Consider the following 26,151-nt stretch of genomic DNA (forward strand, 5'->3'; position numbering starts at 1 on the left):
CAGATGGGCTGTCTCAGCAGTACTCTGGACTACTCGGTGAAATGTGCCACTCGCTATTCATGGTGCTGCAATACAGTTGCACAAAATTCTCCTCCACCTCCTTGTAGAAATCGAGCACGTTTGAGTGTGTTGAAATAAAGAGAGGATTTCTTACTGTAGTTTATTGTTGAACCCACATGTGGACACAAGAAAACTTGCCGAATGAATGAAAATTTGCAGCTCATGGTGCATTATTGATAAGGACAGGATGGACACAGTGAGGATGAGGATGCAGTGCGACGTGTGAAAATATGGGACAAAGTACAGGTTTAAAAAAGTACCACATTTTTCCATTTTGACTATGTACCTGAGTTTTCAGCCTGCAGTATGTTCTTCATAGTCTTGTTCAGATTGTGAAGGGGCTTTTAATATGCAGGTTTAAACCATGGATAGCACAATTAGACAAGTTTATAAATTCTGTATCATATACTGAGATCAAAATAAACAACAAAATACTGTAAACTGTAGTTTGACAGATTCAGAAGATCAGCAGATTAGCAACAGCAGCTCACCATCAATGCTTTGATGAGCAGAAATATTTGTTTTAGAAACAACAAGAAAACAAAATGCCTAAAGACAGTTTGTCAATGCTGACGCCACAACAGAAAGAGCTGGTCCTTTAATTTATTAGTCAGGGGGAAACAGTGATCTACAGTGGCGCTTCCTCCACATTTCCTTCAGTCTCTGCCAAGTGAAAACACACTCCTTGTCTTTTTGTGTTACATTCGGAATTTATTTCCAAGGATGTTTCTATGAATTTCTTTAGAAGAATATTTACCCCTGTTCAGTGTGACACACTTGACAGTGTATGTGAGGGAACGCTGTCCCGCCTTTGATCGCAGGAAAAGACATTAATAAAATGTTCATGTGCTTCTGATGTGGTTTTATGGCTCTTCGGAAACCATCAAGAATGTGTTGGAGACATGAACGGTGTTGTACCTCATCTTGGCATTGTAGACTGGGCACTTTACTCAGACGTGTTGGTAGATTTTATTTGTGCAATTAATAAAAAAAAGGGGGACAATGTGGTCATGCTCGACATGTCCCAATTTAATGCATCCCACATACTTTAGGACGACTCAGAAAGCTGGCAAAAAGTCAACTCACTCCATTGCAGTCATCTGGTTCTTTCTGCATTAGTTCCTTGTGGTTCTTAAGGGTGACTGAAGTCGACCAAAAAGACTGTGTGAGTACATGTGTGGGGGGGGGTGTCACGTTCACCCGGATAATTTGTGTCTGTGTTTACTTAAGATCCAGGAGAGTTAGAGCACGAGTGACCTGGTTTTTCAACACCTTCACACACTTTTCTGGACACTTTCCCTACCAGGTAATTTCTTTTCTTCAGGATCAGGTCGATCCCTCTCAGAACACAGAAAAATGAACATCTGGGCAAAAGCTTTACTGCTATCAGAAATGCTGAACATTCAGCATCCATATGTTACACTTCTATCACACCACTGCTGAGCTAAGTGAGTACGTTTGGCACTTTCACCACATGCACATGCACTTCTGATGGTCGAGTCCAGGAAGTCATTAAAAGCCTGGTTCTTAGACTTGATTCAGAACAATTGCAAACCCAGACATTCCGACTCCTCACTCAGCTTCTGTAGTCAGAGCCTCAATTGATACCACAAAGATCACAGCATCTTCTGCAAAGCCAAGGTCAATGAACTTTTCCTCAACACCAGAACACGTCCCTCATCAACACCAGAAGTCATGTATGAAGGCCAGCTGTGATGTCCAGAAGTAGTTTCATGTTGCAGTTCTGAACAGTCATACGTATCACGGACTGTTTTTCTTTTTTTTCTGAGTGTGTTTTGTTACATTTGTAATCCCTCATGTCACAAACACACTGCACATTGTGTCACATGTGCAGGAGTCTCACCAACATGCACATTCAGTTTAGGCTTGTGTGTGTGTGTGTGTGTGTGTGTGTGTGTGTGTGTGTGTGTGTGTGTGTGTGTGTGCACTTTTTTTAAATGGCTCGCTTAGGTGATCCATCCATCACTGATAGGACACCTTGTATTGATGGTTTTATAATATATACACTTAAAAATACAAATATGTAAATACATGTGAACTCACTATAACCTTTGCTTATTTTTATAATCCATATTCTGAGTCACAGAGCTCAATGTGGGCTTAGTTGCAGCATTCGGACACCAGATATCAATCATGTGATTGTTTCCCTGTGTGTGACTTTTATAACTATAGCAATCGATGTGTATAAGATGGTCAGATGACGACAGCAACACAGACACTCAGATCGGATCTGGTCACCTACTGTACTGTATATAAGTGAACAGTCATTGAGTGAGATTAGATTTGAATTGGATGTGCAATAAATCCAATTTAAACTGTTAGTCAGAACAAAACTTTGTTGTCCAGGTCAGGTCTAGGAACGTGTGCTCAAGCCGTGTAATCCCCCCCCCCCCCCCCCCACACACACACACACACACACTACAGAACTACCTTGAGTCCTTGTCAACCACACAGGAAGACAGTTTGTCCACCCTCTCAGTACTAGCCATCTCTGTTCAGTGCTTGCATGGACTGGGCGTTGGCTCAGGTTCTTAAACCTCTGGGGCTTACGCCGTCGTATACGACGGCTAAGACCAAGCTTTACTAAATTATAAATAACTTTTGAATGATATGAGACAGAAACATACTCTTTTTTTGCTGAAAAGTTAACTCCGCAGACTTTCGAGCCAGCCATCGGCCATCTTTGTACTCCTCATAGAAACTGTGTGATGACGTGCGTGATGTGAGTGTCCAATCGGAATTGGTTCACCGTCACATGGTTTTCCAAAATCCAATCATAGGGCAGATTTCCCTCACGTGATAAGTCAAAGATCATTTTCAGGAGTGATATGTTACTATTTGGCCCGTTTGAATAGCCCCCTGGTGCTCCAATGAGTACATCCTATTAGTACATACTCAGTGTGCCCTGCGCCATTACACACAGCGATCAGTGAAAGCAGGAGCAGACGGAGAGCCTCTGATGACAATCTCACGTGCTCAAACAAAGAGTGTGTAACTATCAGGATTGCTCCACTAGTTTGCATGTATGATAACTATGCTTTCTCTGCATAAAGCACTGTTTACCATATCAATGGACAAAAAAGGCATAGACCATTTTGTATATATTGTTCAAAACGTGCATTTGTGTTTATTGTTTGAACCTTTTTGTCAGACTTTCACACAAGACCTCAAATTACCTTTATAAAGTGTCAAAACAGTTGTTTATTATAGTTTGCTGTGTGTTTTGAATAAATGTGTGTGGAAAAATTATTTTTCGCTTTATTTTTTCCTTGCCTATTTTTGATTGTAAACCTTTATTATACTTATAAAACACAACAAAAACATATATATTCTGAAAGCACAGGTTGTCCTGAAAAAAAGAGACATAAAACTTGATTGTGGAATGCAGGGAGAGCTGTTAACAGCAATAATAAAACATTTATCCCAGGCGAGTGAACTGTCCAAAAAATGCCCTCGGACCGCAGAGGGTTAAATGGTTTAAATGTCTTTGTTAGCAAGGACATGTGTACTGACTTTGACTTTGCAGACGATACTGTGATCTTTGTGCATAGTAAATTTTGCAGAGTAAAATATACTCCGCCGGGATAACATTTGGTCCCAGTCTAAATAGAGTAAAATACTCTCTATTTTAGAGTGGAATCAGCTCTACCGTCTTGTCAAATCAAGTGTTTCTACTCCAGTAAGAGTTGATTTTACACTGTGATAGAGTTGATTTAGCACTGTGATAGAGTATATTTAACTCTGTTTGGACTGGGACCAAGTGTTATCCCAGCAGAGTAAATTTTACTCTGCAAAATGTACTGCATGGAATCAGTGGATGCCCAGATTGTAGTACTTGGCAAACTGAGAGAGGAGTTAATGTCTGGCTTTGTGATTGCACTGGATCAAGACTCAGTCTGCATGAATGCAGTGAATGTGTGAAACATGTACAGAGATTCACTTATCGCTGCAGTGACATAATCTCAAAGTCGAGGATCCAGAAACATTTGTGAGAAACCTGGGAAGACCTTATGGAGTCATAAGATTGCTGGACAGAGGTGTTTGAAGATGACAGTAGCTTTGCAGGAGAACAGTTTTCAACGTCTTTAGGGTCCTGGTACTTTGTATCTTACTTCACTGTGGTGCGACTTGGACATGAAACAGTGACCTAACACGAAGACTGCTGTTGAGTGAATCTCCTCCACTTTTATGGCTCTGTTGCAGATAATGACTTTTATTGTCACTCTGTCCATCTGAGGGACAGTCCAGTGGCCTTAACTGTCATATTAAACAGTTGGCAGCTTTGTTGTCATTTGGCGCTATATAAATACAATAAATTAAATTAAATCAAATTAAATTATTTCCTAGTACTTTTTACTCTTTTTTGACCTTGTCTTTTGTTTGTTTTATTGTCTGTTGTAATTTTATTGTTATTCTTAATTCATTTACTTACGATTGGGGGTAACTTGGTGCCCATTTTTTAATTATGTACTGCACTTTGGTCAACTGCTGTCACTTTAAACGTGCTTTAGAAATAAAGGTTGAGTTGAGTTTTTCAGCAAGCTAATATAGACCACTGATTATGATCTAAAGTTAGTGTTCAAATTTACAATATAGATATCGAGGTGATGTATCCTAAAACCAAAAATCAGGCATCGAAACAACCTCTTTTTTGCTTGTTGCTTTAATTGTAAGAGAACTGTTGCCTGTCATGCCCCTCTAGGTGGGGTGTCTCTGTTCCACAGACGATGTGTATGATGTAATAGCTCATACAACATATTGACTTCTGTGATAGCCAATTACTCTAAGGCTTAGATGTGTAGCAAGGAAATGACAACATGAATCAGAGACAGAGTCAGGATGCTCACCATGTAACCCAAAGTGGTGCTCCCAATCCTGGCATGTTTTCCATTTGTTACTGACCTACTAAGACCAGATCACCTTAGTCAGGTGTCCCATTGGCTGAACAGTGGCACTCCTAATTTGGCTAACTACGTGCAGTTAGAGTACAGAGAAATGGAAAATATGCAGCACTTTGTGTTCTGAGGACCAGGATTGGGAAACACTGGTCAAAATTCATTCATTTAGTTATTTTCTATTTCTTATCCGAGTTCGGGTCGTGGTGGCAGCATACTAAGCAGCTTCTCCCACACTTTCCTATACTTGGCCAAGTCCTCTGTCTTTTCCAAGGGAATCCCAAGGCATTCCAAAGCCAACTGGGAGACAAGAGATTTCTCAGTTTTAGAACAAGGATATAGAAGTTCAAACCATATGAATGTGGTGGGTAGAAAATACTGTGTGAATTTCAATGTTTTGTTAACCTTACTGTTTTGTTTCCAAGCAGGGAACTGATAATTGTTCATGTTAATAACAGAAATTGTTTCAGATAAATCAAAATGCAGTTCATCCACATGTCAGCACTCAGTACTTTAACAAGTGCTGTTGTGGTTCTGATAGTCTGAGGTGGCGTCTGTGAAGCTGTTTGCTTTGGGGAATGATATTTGATGGGTTGTGTGTCATCACACAGGCTGCTTCACTGACAGTGGACCTGTGCGGCGATGACCAGGAACCAGGTTACTGTGCTGTGAGTAACGTGGCAGTTCACACCGACTGGTAAGAACACACTTTCCCTCGTAATGGTCACAGAAACTACATGCTGTAATTTTTGGAATATAAGTCACAGCAATCTGCACACATCTGCATAAAATCATATCCAATATGTTGTCCAAAACACGTTTATCTGTCCATCTTGCTCATTTTTGGAATTTAAAGGTCCTTTTAGTACACACCGCAAGCTGAGGGCTTCCTGCTTAAATCCACTGTTCGCATCTCCATCTGTGTCCATCCGATTTGCACAAACTTTATCAAGTAACATCCAATATGTTGTCCAGTGCATGACTATTTGCCCATCTTGCTTTTGTTTGGAATGAAAAAGTCCTTATAACAAGTAACAGCACATGCTGTGGTGTGCACATGTCCCACTTCGGCTTCCCTCCTGCTTATATCCACACTGTCACTTCATCTGTAATTTTTTTTTTTTTTACATTTCCCACAGTCTGTCTGTGGGAAATGCTGCAAACAACTGAATGGAATTATAATCATAATATGAAATGTTGTGTTTATTGCATCAGTGCCTAGATCATTTGTTTCCAAGATGGGTTCTGGCCTTTCTTGGGGCATGCAAACCTATTGAGGGGAGGGGCTTGAACAGCAGGCAGGCAGTAAAACTATGGAGTGAGCCTGACTGTGAACCAACTCAGTTACCACAGTCGGAGTCATGCTGGTCAACAACATTCATGCCAAATGTACAGTTCCATGTTCATGCTTCATGCTTTTTGTTACATCTTGCACCAATACAGATTCCTTCTACACTCATCAATGGTGAATAAAGAAATAGCTCATAAATGCTTCGACATCTTGCAGAAGTCATCCATTGGAGTGGCAACTAGCTGAACCTCATGTCCTGCACGACACAAGCTGTGTTGTCTTGCACATTTTGTTTTACATTTGAATTTTATGATTTTATTTAATTTACATTATGTTGAATAGGTTTGTATTTAGTTAATGATTAAAATTTGTATTGACTGATTTTTCAAAGAAGCATGGATATTTTTAAATTCATGATTTGATGGCAATAAATTGGTTATTATTAGTAGTAATCAATATTTATTTATACAACATAAATAAAAAATAAATATTAAAATAAATTTAATTCTTCATTTAATTCTTAATCATGTCTGCCAAACATGACTGAAATTAAATAAAATAAAAATAGAAAACCAAAAAAAATTTAACATTAAAACACCCCAGTGAAGTCATGTTGGAGTCCACAGGGGTGGATACTTTTTTTATAGGCACGATAAAAGATCCCATATGATTTTGCTAACTGAAATATGACTCAGGTGGAAACGATAAGCAAGAGTGGACTGATGCTGTCAGACAGCCACAACTCAGGTTAGTCAAATTTATTTTGAAAGGTATGTGGAGTCAAAGCTGAATATATTTTTAAGAGGAAAGAAAAATAAAATTGTGATCATCAAACAAACATGTCAGTCCAAACCAAAATATGTGCTTTTTGCTCTTCCAAGGGGTTTGCTGTCAGAAAGGTTTGGGAAGCGCAGCTTAAAACTGTCACACTGATGAATGGAATCACATTTTGGATTGAATGGGTACATGTTGAAAAGAAAAACACAGGATATTAGACAAGCATTTGACTTCTTTCTTTTATAAAAATGACTTTCCTTTAACTCTTTCGCCACCTGTTTTCCCCCTTGGATGTAAAGTTCACCTGTTTGCTCACAGATAGTCAGAAAAAGAAACTAATGAATAAACTAAGTTTGGAATATTTGGAAAACAGCTGTTTTATGAGTGTATGTAAAAATTAAAACCATGGCTTCAGTTTAAGCTGCAGATGTTTCATTGAAAGTTTGCTTTCTGCTTTTTTGTTGTGTTTATGTGACAACTTTTTGTTTTATATTGAGTATATTATATATATTATATATTATATTAAATTGTTTATTTGACCCACAGACACTTCAGTGTGCTATATCTGCACTGACACTATGAAAAATATTAAAAGCATTCAATATCATACAACAACTCTGAATCAGAAAAACGTAGAACCATATGGAAAATGCAAATAACAAAATAGAAAACTAAATTTCATGAGACACAAATGAAGAATGTTTTCTGTGTTTTCTTACCCACTAAATCCATTCCAATCACAATTTTAAAAAACTGAGCTCTAATGAAGTGTAATCTACTACTATAAGCAACAGACTGGTCATCGTCTGTCCCAAAGTTCTTGAAATGGAGCAATATCTCCACCTGGGGGACATTTACAATTAATGCAGGTACAACAGTATTTCACCAGCGCTTGTTTTCAGTTTTCCTGCATGCTGAATCCTTTCCAACCACAATTACATTGTTTTTTTTAATAAAAAAAAATCAGCTTGGCATATCTATTTTTTATTATTATTATATGTATATCAATGTTGATTTTATGGTGAAAGCACCAAATTTTACACAATCATTTCACATAACTGCGGTCACTAGAGGAACGTGCAGTTATGATTAAAACTTTTGTTGTCATCCTCACTCACACATTCCACCCAACCTTTAATTCTGGTTTTGTATTCCTGTTCTGTTGTATATTTCATCATGTTTTCGGCGACACAGCAGGCATCAGTTGGAGGTCAACACAGTTCATCGATATTTTTCACTCAACAACCTCGCTGCTATTCCCTGTTGGTAATAGTTGGTCTGTAAAAATGTTGCTCAGATTTACACACTAGACAAAACACTTTCTAAACCTTCATTAGCTCGACTGCATGATCACTTCCTTTCTACACAAGAACCACTGAGGTGGGAATTTTGAGTGAACTGTGACGATTGGAGTTGATCGCACAGATACGTTAATGTTTCCTTTATATGCTGTTCTTCATGTGTGCAGGATTCTGGACATTCAGCCCAACAGGCTGTCAGTAGGGGGCGTCAGATCAATAGAGCCCGTCCTTCATCGGCACGGCCAGGTCGCCACCCATGACTTTGTTGGCTGCATCATGGAGTTTGCCGTCAATGGCCGCCCATTGGAGCCTAGTCAGGCGCTGGCATCGCGTGGCATCCTTGACAGGTCCACACTCTGTCTCCCCTCATTCCTGCCTTCTCCCTCGTCTTCTCGACTGTCCATCATCTGTAACCTCTTCCACTCTCACTGTGGGACATCTGTTCACACTCACAAACCCTTTGAGAGTCCTTAAAAAAACATTTTAAAATGCAAACTGCACCATTTGTTGAGAGAAACCAATTGCAGAGAGATTCTGCAGACATTTTTCTGTCTTGCTTGTGAATAGCAAGGGGACAGATCTTTTAATATGCTAATTTCCTGCACTTCCATGTTTTTTTTTTTGTTTGTTTGTTTGTTTTTTGTTTTTTTTTAGAACTAACAATTCATCTGCTTTTTGGGGGGAGTTTGTTTGTTGGGGCAACTTTTCTTTTTGGCTGCAGACTGTGCAGTAGACTTGTCAAAATGACTGTGTGATTGTGTGTCGTATGTGTAGATGTCCAAGACTGGAAGGAGCCTGCACGGCCAGCCCCTGCAGACATGGGGGCACCTGCTTGGACCACTGGTCGTGGCAGCAGTGTCAGTGCATGGACGGATTCACTGGCAAATACTGTGATAAATGTAAGCACATGCCTCTGACGTGTCTTCGTGGCTGATGTTGCTCTAAATTGTAGTGTATCCTCATTTCATGAGTCATCAGACTGCACCATGCACTTTATTTTAGACCACACTGCATTTTGCATTTGGAGTTCAAATTATTCATGTTAACAATTCAGAAGTAAAGCAACCCAGGGCTACAGATTCTTGACTTTTTTTGGAAGAAAGAAAACAATGACCCATTGTTGCATTTTAGTTCTGCATAACATTAGCTGAGATTTATTGTGAACTTACTGGGAAGACTTTAACCTTGAAGCTAAAACACTGGCTCATCTCAGTCTGTACAAGCATGGAAGGGAATGGCCACCAGAAACAAACATCTAGAGCTCAATCATCACCAGAAATTACTTGTTTTTTTCCCTTGATGAGATTATTCAGTCTACCAAGAGAAATGATCCAGAATCCGCATCTGGATCTCCATCAACACCATAATTTACAAGGTTCTACTTGATAGCATTGTTCAATCCGCTAATTTTTGTGAAGAACAACAGATAAATTTTGAAGAGACTGACCGAGAATGCCATAACTGATTATGTAAAAGCAAGTAGAGAAATACTCCAGAATCTACATTTGGATCTCCATCACCATCGGTATTTACTACTATTACTTTTCAGTATTTACTTCTTATGAAGAAACAGAAGCTAGTGTGAAGGCTGGCGTGAAGGCCAGCTCCATCACAACTTTCAGAGAGGGTTTGACATGGCCGATCATTTTGTGCAGCCCCGTGACCGCGGTCCGAATGGTCCGACCTGCACGAGACATGCTGTACGAATGTTGCATCCACAGTCAGATAGCAGTATGACCTCATCTTGACCGCCGTTCAGTTGGGTTTCCAGCACGATGCAAATGTGGAGTGCATGTGCTGTGGCCGAACAGTTGTGCCGACTGCTGTACAAGGCATTCCATTTTTTCACGCGCACCATTTGAATCCTCCTTCGTGCACCATTCGGCCTCATTCGTGTTATGTGTGAAGGGGCCTTAATCAACTTTTCACTCTCTGGGGCAACCGCCAGGAGAATCATCAGCATGTGAATGAACCCTAACATTCAACAATCCACTATCCTTCTAAAGACTGATACATTTTGGAGAAACTGAAAGGAAAACAATTGATAAATGTGGTAGAAATTTGTTGACAGTGCCTTATCTCATGATGTAAAATTAGAGATGTTCTCCAGAATCATGTATGGGTTCTTCTTCTTGGTAAAAGTGATTATCACAGCTTGACATTTTGATCATTCTCTGTCATTCCACAGAGGAAAAATTGATACCTTTTTGAAAGATTTATCAAAATATTAAGAATTCACCCCATTAACATAGAGTAGATAGAGTAAGAACATAATATTTGTAACCAACTTTGTACAGTGTCGTCTTGTAAGTGTCTTGTAAGTGTTTGCTGCAAACCATGTAGATCTGTTCTGGGAACACTTTACCATCACATTCAAAGTGTTTTATTGAGCAACACTTTGGGAAAAAAAGAGCTATCAGCAGTAGCTTTATGTATTTTGCGTGCTGTCAGCAGAACATAAACCAGAAAACAGAAGCGCTGCTGCAGTGGAACTGATTAACAGCACCGTGATCAGCAGCATGTGCTTTTACAGAGTAAGACGTGATGCCATTCAATTCTTAAAATTTGGAATTCTGGGAGATTATTAGCCTTATCACAATGATGGACAATTTTAATGCTGGTTTTGTTTGGATCAGAGTGACTACACAAACTCTGAAGTTATGCTATGTACATATGTCTGCTAGTTGTGGCAATGGGTCACCATACCAGCTAGCATGGCTACCTAGCATTTAAGTAACTCAAAAAATTAGCCTATTGAACTTGTTTGCAAGGAAACTTGAATAAATTGTACTCAATAACTTGAGGTTACCACAGTGTTAATCAGATGGTTGTCAGAAAATATCTACAGAAGGAACGGAGGTCATTGAGCTCTAATTCCAACCTCTGTGCCACAGCGTGCAAATACAAGCAACAGTGACCTCCAGGACCTTGTGATTAGCAACAGAACTTCACAATTGGAGCAGCGCTAGTCGGCAACTTTACAGTAGTGTTCAGAATAATAGTAGTGCTATGTGACTAAAAATATTAATCCAGGTTTTGAGTATATTTCTTATTGTTACATGGGAAACAAGGTACCAGTAGATTCAGTAGATTCTCACAAATCCAACAAGACCAAGCATTCATGTTATGCACACTCTTAAGGCTATGAAATTGGGCTATTAGTATAAAAAAAGTAGAAAAGGGGGTGTTCACAATAATAGTAGCATCTGCTGTTGACGCTACAAACTCAAAACTGTTATGTTCAAACTGCATTTTTAGCAATCCTGTGAATCACTAAACTAGTATTTAGTTGTATAACCACAGTTTTTCATGATTTCTTCACATCTGCGAGGCACTAATTTCGTTGGTTTGGAACCAAGCTTTTGCTCGTTTACTAGTGTGCTTGGGGTCATTGTCTTGTTGAAACACCCATTTCAAGGGCATGTCCTCTTCAGCATAACGCAACATGACCTCTTTAAGTATTTTGACATATCCAAACTGATCCATGATACCTGGTATGCGATATATAGTATATATATAGTAGGAAAAACATGCCCATATCATGATGCTTGCACCACCATGCTTCACTGTCTTCACTGTGAACTGTGGCTTGAATTCAGAATTTGGGGGTCGTCTCACAAACTGTCTACGGCCCTTGGACCCAAAAAGAACAATTTTGCACTCATCAGTCCACAAAATATTCCTCCATTTCTCTTTAGGCCAGTTGATGTGTTCTTTGGCAAATTGTAACCTCTTCTGCACATGTCTTTTATTTAACAGAAGGACTTTGCGGGGGATTCTTACAAATAAATTAGCTTCACACAGGCATCTTCTAACTGTTACAGCACTTACAGGTAACTCCAGACTGTCTTTGATCATCCTGGAGCTGATCAATGGGTGAGCCTTTGCCATTCTGGTTATTCTTCTATCCATTTTGATGGTTGTTTTCCGTTTTCTTCCACTCGTCTCTGTTTTTTTTTTTTTTTTTTTTTCCATTTTAAAGCATTGGAGATCATTGTAGATGAACAGCCTATAATTTTTTGCACCTGCGTATGTTTTCCCCTCTCCAATCAACTTTTTGATCAAACTACGCTGTTCTTCCGAACAATGTCTTGAATGTCCCATTTTCCTCAGGCTTTCAAAGAGAAAAGCATGTTCAACAGGTGCTGGCTTCATCCTTAAATAGGGGACACCTGATTCACACCTGTTTGTTCCACAAAATTGACGAACTCACTGACTGAATGCCACACTACTATTATTGTGAACACCCCCTTTTCTACTTTTTTTTTTACTAGTAGCCCAATTTCATAGCCTTAAGAGTGTGCATATCATGAATGCTTGGTCTTGTTGGATTTGTGAGAATCTACTGGTACCTTGTTTCCCATGTAACAATAAGAAATATACTCAAAACCTGGATTAATCTTTTTAGTCACATAGCACTACTATTATTCTGAACACTACTGTATCTGCCATCATGGCAAACAGATTGTGATAATGTCTAGCATCTACAGAGTGGACAAAATATCTTCATGTACCTCATACTTCAGTTGATGTAAAGAGCTAAACAAGTCAGAATGAGGACCTTCTCCATTTTGTTTCCACAGATATAACAGCAGACACGGCTCTGTCGTTAGATGGAACTGGTCGTCTGGACTACTCCCTGAGGCAGGGCCCGAAACGTGACATTCTGCTGAGACAGGCGATGGAGGGTGCGACCTCTGAACCAACTCGTCCCAGTAGCCTGGAGGTCAAATTCAGGACGCGGAGCAAGAGCGGTACTCTGCTGCATGTGCAGGAGAGCAGCAACTACACGACGGTCAAGGTGAGAGTACGACTGGATTTCAAATGTCAAACTTTGTGTGACATGTAGAACCATCAGTGAGGAACCTGTTCTGTGAAGCTGTTCTTTCGTGCAATGAAAATGTCTACGTTTTATCTAAACACGAGCATAATTAGTAGAACAAGGACACGTTATAACTAAAACTTCGGTCTACACTACAAAAACTGTCCCTCTCAAAATAAGCCAAATAATCCAAAATCCAGCTAAATTGTCTTGTATTAAGCAAAAAAAAAAAAAAAAATCTGCCAGTGGGGTAAGAAAAATTTAGACCGAATTCTTATTTTAAGATTAGACTCAGTCTTAAAATAAGGAAAACAGTCTTGTTCCTTTGCTCGGATGATTTGAAATCCATTGCCTTTCATTGTTACTGAATAAATACAGCTTGATATTAGCTGCAAAAACCTATTAAGAAAAAGTGACATACATTGTCCCAAAATAAGACATTTTTTTTGTCATGTAAAAAACGTTTGACAAGATTATTTTTCTATTTAGACAAAAATTAAGTCAAATTTTCTTTAAACAAGTCTTTTTTTTTGCGTTTTTAGATACCAGTTTTTGCAGTGTAATGTCAGTTGAACGATACAATGATTTGGTTAATTTTGGAATTTGACGTTTTAAGTAATTTGAAGACCCAGCTTAGTAAAATGTGACTATTTTTCTCTAAAACAAAATGAGGAGAGATGTCGCCGTGTATGATTTGGCCAAAGGAGGTGCAGATTCAAACCTGTATTCATAGGCTGAACATTCAAGGTCAACGTCTTTTTTTTTTCTTTTCAGTTTCGAATTGTGTGCAGCACAGTGGCTTAGTGGTTATCACTATTGCCTCACAGCAAGAAGGTCATGGGATCAATTCCCACCTGTGGCCTTTCTGTTTGGAGTTTGCATGTTCTCTCTATGTTTACATGGGTTCCCTCCGGGTGCTCCGGCTTCCTCCCACATCCAAAGACATGTAGGTTAGGTGGATAGGAATCTTTAAATTGTCTGTAGGTGTGTGTGTGGGTGTGAATGTGTTTGTCTGTCTATATGTGGCCCTGTGACAGACTGACGTCCTGTCCAGGGTGTAGCCTGCCTCATGCCCTATGACTGCTGGGATAAGCTCCAGCAGTCATAGAGTCTAGCTTGGAGAGATGGAGATATGCTCAGGAGAGAAGAGGAATGAAAGTCAGTATGTGCAAGACTGAGTGCATGTGTGTTGATGAGAGGCAGTCCAGTGGAATAGTGCAGTTACAAGAAGTAGTGGTGTTGAAAGTAGGTGAGTTTAAATACTTGGGGTCAACTGTACAAAGTAATGGAGAGTGTGGTAGAGAGGTGAAGAAGAGAGTGCAGGCAGGGTGGAGTGGGTGGAGAAAGGTGGCAGAAGTGATTTGTGACTGAAGAATATCTGCAAGAGCGAAGCGGAACGTTTGCAGGACAGTAGTGAGACCAGCTATGTTGTATGGCTTAGAGACAGGGGCACTAACAAAAAGACAGGAGGCAGAGCTGGAGGTGGCAGAGCTGGGAGTGACGAGGATGGACAAGATTAGGAATGAACATATCAGAGGGACAGCTCAGGTGGGCTGGTTTGGAGACAAAGTTAGAGAGGCTAGATTGAGATAGTGCTGAGGATGGAGCCACCAGGCAGGGGAGAAGAAGGAGGCCTAAGAGGAGGTTTATGGATGTGCTATGGTTCTTGTGACAGAGGAAGACACAGAGGGCAGTGTGAGATGGAAACGATTGATCTGCTGTGCCGCCCCCTATCCAGAGCAGCTGAAAGAAGAAGAAGAATTGGATGTGAACCAAAGATCCTCATGGTCATATTTGTTGTTGTGGTGGCGGTGGTGGTAATCCCTCAGTGGCGAGGAACATTGGCTCTTGATTGATTCCCGAACGAGATAAGCATTTCATCCCAACAGGCAATTCCCTACTCGCTCCATTGCCCAGGTGTCATGATGCGGAGGAGGGGGTTGGACCTTGACACCCTCATGGTCATGAATCCTAAGCCCTATCCCCTAGACTATTAAGTCCAGCTTTGCAGCCAGTCATGAATGCATACCCGAAGACACCTGCTTCTTTTAGGTACAAGTATCACCCAATACAAATGTAGTTGTCAGTTTACCAAAACATTTCCTGTAGATTGTCAATAAAGTATACTTAAACTTTCCACTATATTTGTCAGTATACACCAGGTCTACTTAGATTTGTTTGGGATGCTTTTACTGGTAAGGTTAGACTTTAGCCTTGTGAAGCACCGTGGTGCGACTTATTTTGTGATTTGGCAATATATAAATACATTGAATTAAAATTAATATTTGTCAGTATAAACTAAGTATACTTTAAGTGAAACTTGTTCATTATATATCTGATATGTACCCATCACATCAACTGAAATTATACTCACTTATTTGTGGTTGAAAAGAAGTATACCCCCAATAAACTTGGATTAGCTTCTTTTTTGCTAATGTTAGCACAGCAGCTGCATTACCGGTCTTCAATAAGACATTCAAACTTTTAGTGTTGCTGTTGGTGTTTTACACACCTCTTTGTAGCTGTTATCAATAAATATGACCTAAGGTGACAACTGGATGTGTTAGGTACTAGCTCTCTATGGAGAGGACCATTGGGTACCACCAGAATGACTTTGTGCCAGAACCTGGTTATTTCGATAAACTAAGATAAGTAGTATCACTGGAATTATTGGGGAGCTACAACATTCTGGCCATGTGGTGTGTTTCTCTGGACACAATCCAGCACACAGGTGCTTTGGTGTTTCGAACCCCAGCAGCTGGAGAAGGCCAAGGACACACATTTCATCTGGCTGTGGCAGATTGATGGTTACTTTGGAGAAGTGGCAATAGACTAGTTGTCCGCCTGCATTGTTGCCATTCAGGACCCAGTTTTCTGCATAGGTAAATACATGTAATACCGTGTCAACCACAAATACAAACCCCAAATTGAATTTATCGAAAATAATTACAGTTTAACTCAAAACCACGGTAATCGTGGGAAAGAAATGACAAATAGATATTTTTGTTGACTTCTCCAGCCCGGCCAGCTGCTGAGCATGATGTTTGTTTGCTACATAACATGCTCAGTGGATGTTTGAAGTTGCCAGATGTTGGACAGTTGTTAGAATGTAATTAAGTGAAGCTGTTCAGCGGTGTTTGCTTGTTCTGTACTTTTGCTTTAGTTACATAAATCTTGTCGCTGTAGATGTTGAAGTTGTTTAATTGTTGATCGTGTTCAGATGATGCAGCTGATTATAAACTGAAACAGATTACTGCAACTTCAATCATCCATTTAACATATTTTGCCATAATAAGTGCCTCTGGAGATTGAACCTCCAGACTTTGTCGAGCTTCAACTCAATGTAAGAAATCCTCTCCGTGCTCAGGCAGGCTGTTCGTTTTCTGAGGTAATTGTTGCCATGAGTAAGATGCAGAGTGTACCAACTAAAATAAGCAATTTTGGAAAACATGGTCACATATCAGTGAAACAGAAATACATTTTTATGTAATGCTAGTGAAAAAAAAAATTATCATGCAAGACAATGATAAGTAAAATGGGGACCAAATTATTAAAATGAACACAAATTAATAAATGTGTAATACATTCATTGAAAAAATGCACACTAACAACATTTGTTCAGAACCTTTTAAAAACTCGATGTTTTAAATAATATTCATGAATAAATTGTTAAATTTAGCAATGTTTCAAAGAAATTAGGACTGGCTTGTTAAAACACGCACAAATTGTTAAACATAGTGTTTCAAAGAAATGGGGGATTTATAATTAAAACATGCACAAATTAATAAATGTGTGACATATTTGTAAAACAACGTCAAAAACAAACACTGTGGAATACATTTGTAAAATATGGCCTCATTTTAAGTAATATTAGGTGGAAAAAATGTTAAAATGCAGCAGTGTTTCAGATAAATGAGGAATTTATTATAACAACATGCACAAATTAAGAAATATGTAATGTATTTGTAAAACACAGCTACAAACAAACTCTGGGGAACACATTTGTAAAACGGCCTTGTTTCAAGTAAGTGTTAAAATGTAGCAGTGTTTCAAAGAAATGAGGAATTTATTATTTCAACATGCACAAATTAATAAAAGTACGACATATTTGTAAAGCAAGGTCACAAACAAATACGGAGGAACACATTTGTAAAACATGGCCTTGTTTTAAATAATATTGGGGAAGTGTGTGTGTGTGGGGGGGGGGTTGTTAAATGTAGCAGTGTTTCAAACTAATAAGGAATTATTACAACATACACAGATTTAAAAATGTGTAATGTAGTTGTTAAACATGGAAATCATTCAGGAAGAAATTTGTAAATCACTGGTAGATTTTAAGTATGTGGAAACAAATTTGTAAAACCTGGCCACATCTATATTTAAAAGAGGAATGCATGGTTGAAACATGTACAAATTAATAAATGTGTAATGCATGAGTACAACATGGCCACAAACAAACACGAAGGAACAAATGTGCAAACTGTGACCACTTTTTTTTGTCAAAAATGGCAAAGTTTCAAATAAATTAGGACTGACTTCAAAGTAGCACAAATTAATAAATGTGCAACTCATTAGCTAAAGGTGGCTGTGATCCAGCACTAAGGAACAAGTTAGTAAAGCATGTCTGTGTTTAGAAGAAATATTAGGGAATGAATTTGTAAAATGTGGCGATGTTTGAATTGAAATAAAGAGTTAATTATTTAATATATGTTCACAGATTAATAAATGTGTAACACATTAATAATACTCAACATTTGCACGTTATTTGTGCTTGTTATAAGAAGGGTTGTGCATGTCTGCTCACCTGAACATATTTTCAGCCCTGAAGTTGTACTGCCACCAGTCCCCGGCCCACACACATATCCCCCAGCATAAACTATGGATGGGACTTTCTAACCCATTTTCCTGTCTTCTCTTTTTTTCCTCCTCTCATCCTGTCCAGCACTCCTCCCTTGGACTGATCCTGGGCAGTTGCTCAAACTGGCCTTAGCACTCATTCATCCTCCTCAGTTGTCCTTTTAGCGCCGCACCACCACTACTACCATTCCCCCTTTTCGGTTTTTTCGTTTAGTTTTCTGCCGCTGACCAGGCTCGTGCTTGTCGAGTTGCTGTCATGGCTGCATAAATAGCCCAGAAGAAGTAGTGTGACAGGGGAATACGCGTTGTATATGTGCTGAGAAGGGGCTCTATATATACTGAGAAATAAAAAACAAGATGTTTAATAGATAAACCTCATGATTGCTTTTCCAGGTTTGGAGTCCTCAGTATTATTTGGCTTGGGGGATTTTCCGTTTTTCCCATTTTAAATCAATTCTTCCGGAAGCTACTTATCACCGCTGATTTTAGGAGTCGATGAAAAAGGAGGAGAATGGGATTACTTTTCCATCAAAGCGGGATCTACTCATAGGCGATGAGATTTCCATACACGGTGTAAGACACACTTTTGTTGTCCATGTGAAAGTGTGGCTGATGAATTTATTTCAGAGATACACTATCTGGGCTTTTTGAGTGTGTGTGTGTGTGTGTGTGTGTGTGTGTGTGTGTGTGTGTGTGTGTGTGTGTGTGTGTGTGTGTGTGTGTGTGTGTGTGTGTGTGTGTGTGTGTGTGTGTGTGTGTGTGTGTGTGTGTATTCTCTAGTGGGGTTTTGTTTGAGTGTGTGTCCTCTGAATTTACTCTCAGCTGGATTCTGATCATCTGGCTGAATAACATCAGCAGTGCTGAAGTCGTGAGAACATGATTAATTGGAACAAGTCCTGAAGATTGATGAGCCTCCAGCTGCATTTTTGTTTTCGATCTCTGACTGAAGCACCAGATTTTGAAGGCAGGGTTGTTGCATTTATGTGAAGACAGTTTTCAAAGAGAAGACTTCACCTTGTGATTGATACAAACCTTGATCATTCACCAGATGAAGATGTGTATTTTTGTCCTGAACTTAGAATATACTTTAAATTCCAAATCAAATGGGTAGTTGACCCAGGAACAGCCTGCAAGCACTGACAGTACTGTCATATGCTGTTAAATGCACATGCTTATTATATTACACAGATGGCTGTGCAGTTGGTGTACCATCATGTACAAAGTACAGTCAAAAGCATGTGAAGTTCTTCTTTGATGCCTCTTCAAAGATAAAGTGACTTGTGAACCCAAATTATAACTTTCTAGGGTGGCATTGATACAGCTGAGTCATCTGCATATACTTGTAATTAGCACTGACAAATTATTTATTTTATGATTTATTAAGGCAATAATTCAAATATCAAGATATCATGAACAAAAGTAGTTATGTCAAAACAGACCTTTGCCTTAATTTGAAATGTCTCAGTACATCGATTAATATGACTCGCGTAGAGATGGACACTGAAAAATAACAAAATAGTGACAAATCCTTGGAAAAAAGCATCATGTAGCATCAGATTGAGATCAACTTGATCATGACCAAGGCCTGAGCTACAGCGACACCTGACCTATTGGAAGGTTTTCAAGCTGATCAAAGGAACATAATCAGAGATCAAAGTCAAAATGTCAAAAATGGCATGGTCACCCCAATATTTGGAGCGATGATAGTCTGGAGGTTAAAGCACTGGGCTTGAAACCAGCAGATCAAGTGAAGTCAGGCCTCCAAGCATGTGCTGGTACTATGCTTCATCACATCCATGATGCCATAGAACCATAGGATCCTGCCTGAATGACAACCACAAACATCTATATGACCCAGCCAGGTGAAACGTGGGCATCCCTTTGGCCCAGAGCATCCTCGGTTCAAATCTCCATCATACCTGAAATTTACTAAGGGGTTTAGACAAGGTCCTTAATCCCTATGTTGCTTCCAAGGTGCAGTAGCATGGCAACACCATGACATCGGTATGTGAATGGGTTAATGTGAAAGATCATCTTTCTGTCAATATCTACAATCGGCTTTCATCAGTTTTTGCTGAGTCAAAGTTCAGAGCGATGACACGATGTCTTTAGTGCTAGGTCTGTTCCTTCCTTGGGTCCTCGAATGACTGTGTCAAACAAACATTTTCTTAGGGATGCTCTGATGAGGAGTATTACTTGCATTGTGTGGGAATGTCACATACGAGATTTTAGCCATGTGGTGCGGCATGATCCTTCACGCTGGAGCCAAAGTGTCGAGGACCCCGAGGGAGATGAAGGCCAAGAACACACCCACGTGTCACCTGGCTGTGGCAGATAGATGCTTACTTTCTACATGTGCAGATGGACCAGTTGACTGCCTGGGTGGGCACCATCCAGGACCCAGGGGGTTCCATAGTGTGGTGGATGTGGCCATGTGCAGCATCATTTGTACAATCTCTTCATCTTAACATCCTGTACATTTGAAAACTTGCATTCACAGCATCCAACAGTTTCATCAGCATGCTTTGATATTGTCCATTCCTTCCAACAGCTGAGAAATGGAAACATCCACTACATCTCAGATGCAGGCATCGCTGGAAAGGTGGAGCGGACTGTTGGGGACGCGGTGCTATCAGACGGCCAGTGGCACACTCTCCACCTGCTCAGGAACGGCTCAAACACTGCACTACATGTGGACGACATCCACACCAAGATCATTCAACACATCACCCAGGACTTTGGAGGTCTCAGTGTTTCAACCTTTTCCCTGGGAGGGATCCCGCCTGGACCGGCTCAGCAGAAAATGGCAGCGGGTGAGGCAGTGTGTGTGTGTTGATTTCATTGTTGTTTCTGCTATGTACGCTGTCTATGTGCTGATCATATTTGTTAGCAGGACTGAGAATCCAGAAAATAATCAGGAAAATTACCTGAAACCTAGTGAAGATGTTTTCCCTGACATGAATTCAAAATTAAATCCAGGATGGAGTCATAAAATGGAGTGTAGTCAGAAAAAATAATAACAATGAATTGCATTTCTGAATGAACTGTTAGTTGTTAAAACTCCTGATTGTATTTGAGCATGAAAACATGAAGGACAACAGCAATCTGACATTTTATCCTAAACAGCTTGACCTTCACCTAAATCATTGACCCATTTATTACTTTCACAAGACAATTCTGGAATCCACCACATTTGGTGCAAATCTTGTCCATATTTCTTAATTTTTGCCTAAATTAATTCTTTGAGGGTAATTTTGGAGTCAACCTTCACCGACTGACCAAATTTTGCTGAAATTATAGCAAAAGGACAAGTACGCCAAGAAAGATACAGGCAGGCATGATCTTTGATGTATTCAACCTCACTAGGCAGCTCCAAAACCCATCTTGACCACAATGACCCCAGTGATTGACCTTAGGATTTGAGCTGATCTGGGCAGTTTCACAACCCACCTCCATATGTGTTTCCAACTTTGGTGCAAATCCAAGTGAAAAACTTGAAACCTGTGATCTTGACTTCAGTAAATTCGATCTCATCTGGGCAATTTCCCAACCCACCCCCACATATGTGCAAAGATTGGTAGATTTTTGACCCAACTAATCTTGACCTTTGCCAAACAAACCCTTTAAGGGAATCTCTGGGGTCACTCTTCATCCAAACGCCGTGTTTGGTGGTAATCAGCCGTAGCACCTGAGAGGATTAGGGGGACAAACAGACACACATTGCTCAAATATATTGTTTGTTCCCCACAAAGACCCTGTTGGACTTGTGTGAGCTTTGCCTGCTCTGAATGTACATTTGGTTTTCGTCACAGATTAATATGCATTTGATTTGTTATGCATGCCTTTGATAACTTTTATTTTCATTTCATTTATTAGTCCCATCTTGTAGGATTAAATCAGACAAAGGAAAAGGTGAATGACAGGGTTTTCATATAGTACTGGTACTCTGGACTGATATGGTAAAATCGAGCAATTTGACTGATTTGTTGACCTCTTTGAGGGCATGTTTCAAAACAAAGGCAGACTGGTGGCAGACTGCCCGTTACCTCGACGTGCATCTGAACAATGTGTTCTGTTGTGTGTTCACTTTTCCAGAGCTAATGAAAAGAAACAAATGGATTTAATCTGCACTGGGATAAATTCAATAAAAATCTATTTACATCGGCGAGGCAGTGCTGTGAGGCAACACACACAGCAAATGATTGAATTAGACACGGAAACGTTCATCCAAGCCAGATGTATGTCTTTAAGCTAAAACGGGTCACACGATGGATTCTATACTGGAGAAAACATTTCATATTTATTCTCATAAAATTGCCAGTGTGTGATTCGGGTGATCTTTAATATTTTTTCAAGAGCGCTACAAAGAAAATCAAACTTCGTCCTGGGCTTGAACCCCTCTAAACAAAATTTCTTCAGCTTTGATTATAGCTCTCAAATCGTCTTATTTACAAAAGATGTTTTCAAAACCCATCATTCTGGTGGCAATCGGAAATAGTTCCACTCCAGGCCACTGTTTTGTCCGAGCTGCTGTTTTTTGTTAACTAAAAAACATTTTTCTTTTCATTCGTTTGTAGGTTTCGATGGCTGCTTGGCCTACGTGAAGTACAACGGGGAGATCTTGCCATTTACTGGAGAAAACAGCCTAGTTACGTTAACCAAGACAAGTCTGTCTGTCAAGATTGGTTGCAGGGGTCCCAACCTGTGTGAGAGCAACCCATGCTGGGATGGCTTGATGTGCGTCAACCAGTGGTACACATACCAGTGTGTCCCACCGGGCGACTGCGCCTCCAGTCCCTGCCAGAACCACGGAAGCTGTGTGCCAGACCGCTTTGGTTTCAGCTGCGTCTGCTCCGAGTTCTACACAGGGAAGTCTTGTGAGACGTTAGTGGCCTGTCTGGGTGTGCAGTGTCCTCAGGGTACCGTATGTAAGACAGCCAGCAATGGTGGATATGTCTGCAGCCCAAGCCCCGCTGCAGACGAGATGATACTGCCCATCTGGGCAGTTCCGGCTATTGTTGGTGGCTGCGCGACCATCCTCGCCCTGGTTGTGCTCAGTCTGATCCTGTGCAACCACTGCAAGGACCGAAACAAGACTAAAGTACCAAAAGAACCCAAGGAGAAGAAACCCAAGGAGAAAAAGAAGAAGAAAAAGAAGAAGGGTAGTGAGAATGTTGCGTTTGATGATCCAGATAACATCCCCCCATATGGCGATGACATGACTGTACGGAAGCAACCAGAAGGGAACCCCAAACCCGACATAATTGAGAGAGAGAATCCTTATCTGATTTATGATGAGACAGACATTCCCCACAACAATGAGACTGTCCCCACTGCGCCCTGTGCCCCCTGCAATGGCCCAGATGCAGATATTGAGCACTATGATATAGACAATGCTAGCAGTATTGCACCATCAGATGCTGATATCATCCAGCACTACAAGCAGTTTCGTAGCCACACACCCAAGTTCTCAATCCAGAGACACAGCCCGCTGGGCTTTGCAAGACAGTCCCCCTTACCCCTCGGAGCTACGAGCTACACCTACCAGCCTCAGTACACCCAAGCCCTGAGGTCCACCCAGCTCAGCCACTCCCATTCAGCCTGTCCCACCCCAAACCCTCTCTCCAGACACAGCCCAGCCCCTTTCACCAAGCCCTCATCTTTTTATCGAAACACGCCAACCAGAGAACTTAATTTGTCGCGTCGTGAGGGCAGCCCACTGGACTTGCATAATGACGTCTGCCAGCCACCGCCAATGTTCAATTATGCCACCCGGCTGGGGAGGCGTAGCAAGAGCCCGCAGACCATGGCCAGCCATGGTCACACCTCCAGGCCAGGCAGCCGCCTGAAGCAGCCAATTGAGCAGATCCCACTGGAGACAGGACCGCCTGTGGGGCTATCTATCGAGGAAGTGGAGCGCCTGAACACTCCACGCCCTCGCAACCCGAGCATCTGCAGCGCCGATCATGGGCGCTCTAGCTCAGAAGAAGACTGCCGCAGGCCATTGTCAAGGGTCCGCAACCCTGCCGATGGCATCCCTGCTCCAGAGTCCTCTTCAGAAAGTGACTCACATGACTCCTTCACCTGCTCCGAGATGGAGTATGACCGGGACAAGCCTGTGACATACAGCTCCCGGGTTCCTAAACTCTCCCAAGTCAATGAATCAGACGCTGACGATGAAGACTATGGTGGAAGGCTCAAGCAGAGGCGATACTCTAGCCGGAGGGCTGAAGGGGGACCTGGCACTGCCCCGATGCCCCCTGTAGACCAGCATTACACCTTGTCCCACAAACTGGGCCAGCAAACTGGGAGCTTCAACTGGGACAATCTGTTAAACTGGGGCCCCGGCTTTGGACATTATGTAGATGTGTTCAAGGACCTAGCTTTGCTGCCGGAGAATGCAGCAGCAAAAGACATTGAAATGAACAGTGGTGACGGTTCTGTGACCATTCTAAATGAAGGAGAAGCTGAACAGTATGTATGAGGCTATTTATTACAATGTTGTAGAATATGGTGACCTTCTCCCTTAAAAAGAAAACTGTATATTGCGAGAGAACTTTGGCGTACATGCTGTTTGTTTTTTACTTTATTCAAAATGATAAGACGACTTGCAATGCAGTAAGGCAGAAAACGCTTCCTGTAACATGACTGATTTTGTCTTTGGCGCCATTGGATGACTTTAAAGGCCTTTTATAAACCCAGACTCAACTAGACCAACATTACAACATATTTTGTGAAACTGAATGGCTTAAGAGAAACATTAAATCTAAATCAAAAATTTCTGTTCCTCATTACCTACTGAACATTGCCTGTCCGTTGCAGTAATGTCAATCGAATTCACAGCTTAGAGATAGGAGTTGAGGTGACATTAATAATCACATTTGCCAGTTTAGTAATAAAGACCTACCACTCGACCTTCTCCCTGTCATTATTAAGTAGTTTTTTCATAATTATAAGTTCGTAAGTCAGAAGTATGAGATTTCATAATTGTAGTTCAGCATCTCACAGTTACGACTCAGAAATTCCAATCAACATAAAAACATTCACCCAGTTTTAAACCATATGACGGGCGAGCCTGGTGTGGCACAAAGGTGTTATAGGGCTGGTGTTGATGTGTCGTAATTATGTTTTAGCATCTGATGATTATGACTTAGTGTCTCATAATTTTGACTCACCATCTTATAATTATCACTCAGCATTTCATAGTAATGTTGTAATTATAACGTAGTGTCATGACTTTTCTCGTCATCATGATTCAGGATGTCATAAATATGACATGGCATCTTGTAATTATGACTTAGCATCTCATTCGTTAGTAGTTAGCATCTGGTAAATATGACTTGGTGTTTGTAATAAGTGTGTTTCTGGGTGCTTGCGGAGATTTGGTGAAATTTTCCAACAGTTCCAAGATTAACTATGTCCACAAGCATTTGTGAATTTTAGTTTGGGTCAAAACTGTTCTTCATCTGTGTTTCTGATCTTAGTTCAGTCAAAGGCAGTGTTATTTGTCGGGGAGACTACATTAGCATTTTCTGACTAGCCAAGCGTTCCAGGAAATGATGATGTACGGATCATGTCATCATGACCCCAAACTAAAATATGTTGAATTGTGTACATTTTGTTGCTGTTCATGAGGAATCATGGAGCCATGTGTTGGTGTCCTTGTCCATTATTTTGACTTGTACGGTTTCTACATTTTTGTACTGTTTATTAACTTAAATTACTTAAGCTGTGTTTTTATGGATATTTTCATACGCTGAAATGTATGTTCTTACTTTCAGGGAAAGTAAGATTGAAGACTTATTTTTTACATTTGTTACATATGTAACATCAATATTTTCCACTTTTGATAAAACTATAACATGCTGTATGCTTTGTACCTGTAAAAAGACAATAACAGAATAAAAAAGGTATTTATTTAAGATGTTTTTTCTTTTTTCTGTAGTTTATTTTATTTATTCATTTTACAAACTATGAAACCCTGAAAGGGGAAATTTGCAAAAATTATTCAGTGTGCAGAAATTCAAAAATACTTGCATTGCCCTCATTTTAACCTGAGTTCACATAAATGTCATTCACATTCCAAAGCGACACAGTTGGCTGAGATTTCATCAAAAAGTAAGCAAA

The 26,151-nt window shown here is 40.3% G+C and overlaps 1 protein-coding gene across 2 annotated transcripts in view; it reads left to right on the forward strand.

The window, feature by feature from the left end:
* The window catches only part of LOC117520851 (protocadherin Fat 4), a 278,309-nt gene extending 252,363 nt beyond the window's left edge, over positions 1 to 25,946 (forward strand). For both annotated transcript variants that reach the window (XM_034182185.1, XM_034182186.1), the window contains 6 exons: positions 5,588 to 5,673; positions 8,513 to 8,692; positions 9,120 to 9,244; positions 12,929 to 13,146; positions 20,576 to 20,837; positions 22,602 to 25,946. In XM_034182185.1, coding sequence (XP_034038076.1) covers positions 5,588 to 5,673; positions 8,513 to 8,692; positions 9,120 to 9,244; positions 12,929 to 13,146; positions 20,576 to 20,837; positions 22,602 to 24,508 — 2,778 coding nt within the window. In that variant the 3' untranslated portion in view covers positions 24,509 to 25,946. The remainder of the gene's footprint in view (positions 1 to 5,587; positions 5,674 to 8,512; positions 8,693 to 9,119; positions 9,245 to 12,928; positions 13,147 to 20,575; positions 20,838 to 22,601) is intronic.
* The last annotated feature ends 205 nt before the right edge of the window (positions 25,947 to 26,151 follow it).

The sequence above is a fragment of the Thalassophryne amazonica genome, chromosome 11 (assembly GCF_902500255.1).
Source record: "Thalassophryne amazonica chromosome 11, fThaAma1.1, whole genome shotgun sequence".
NCBI classification, from domain to species: domain Eukaryota; kingdom Metazoa; phylum Chordata; class Actinopteri; order Batrachoidiformes; family Batrachoididae; genus Thalassophryne; species Thalassophryne amazonica.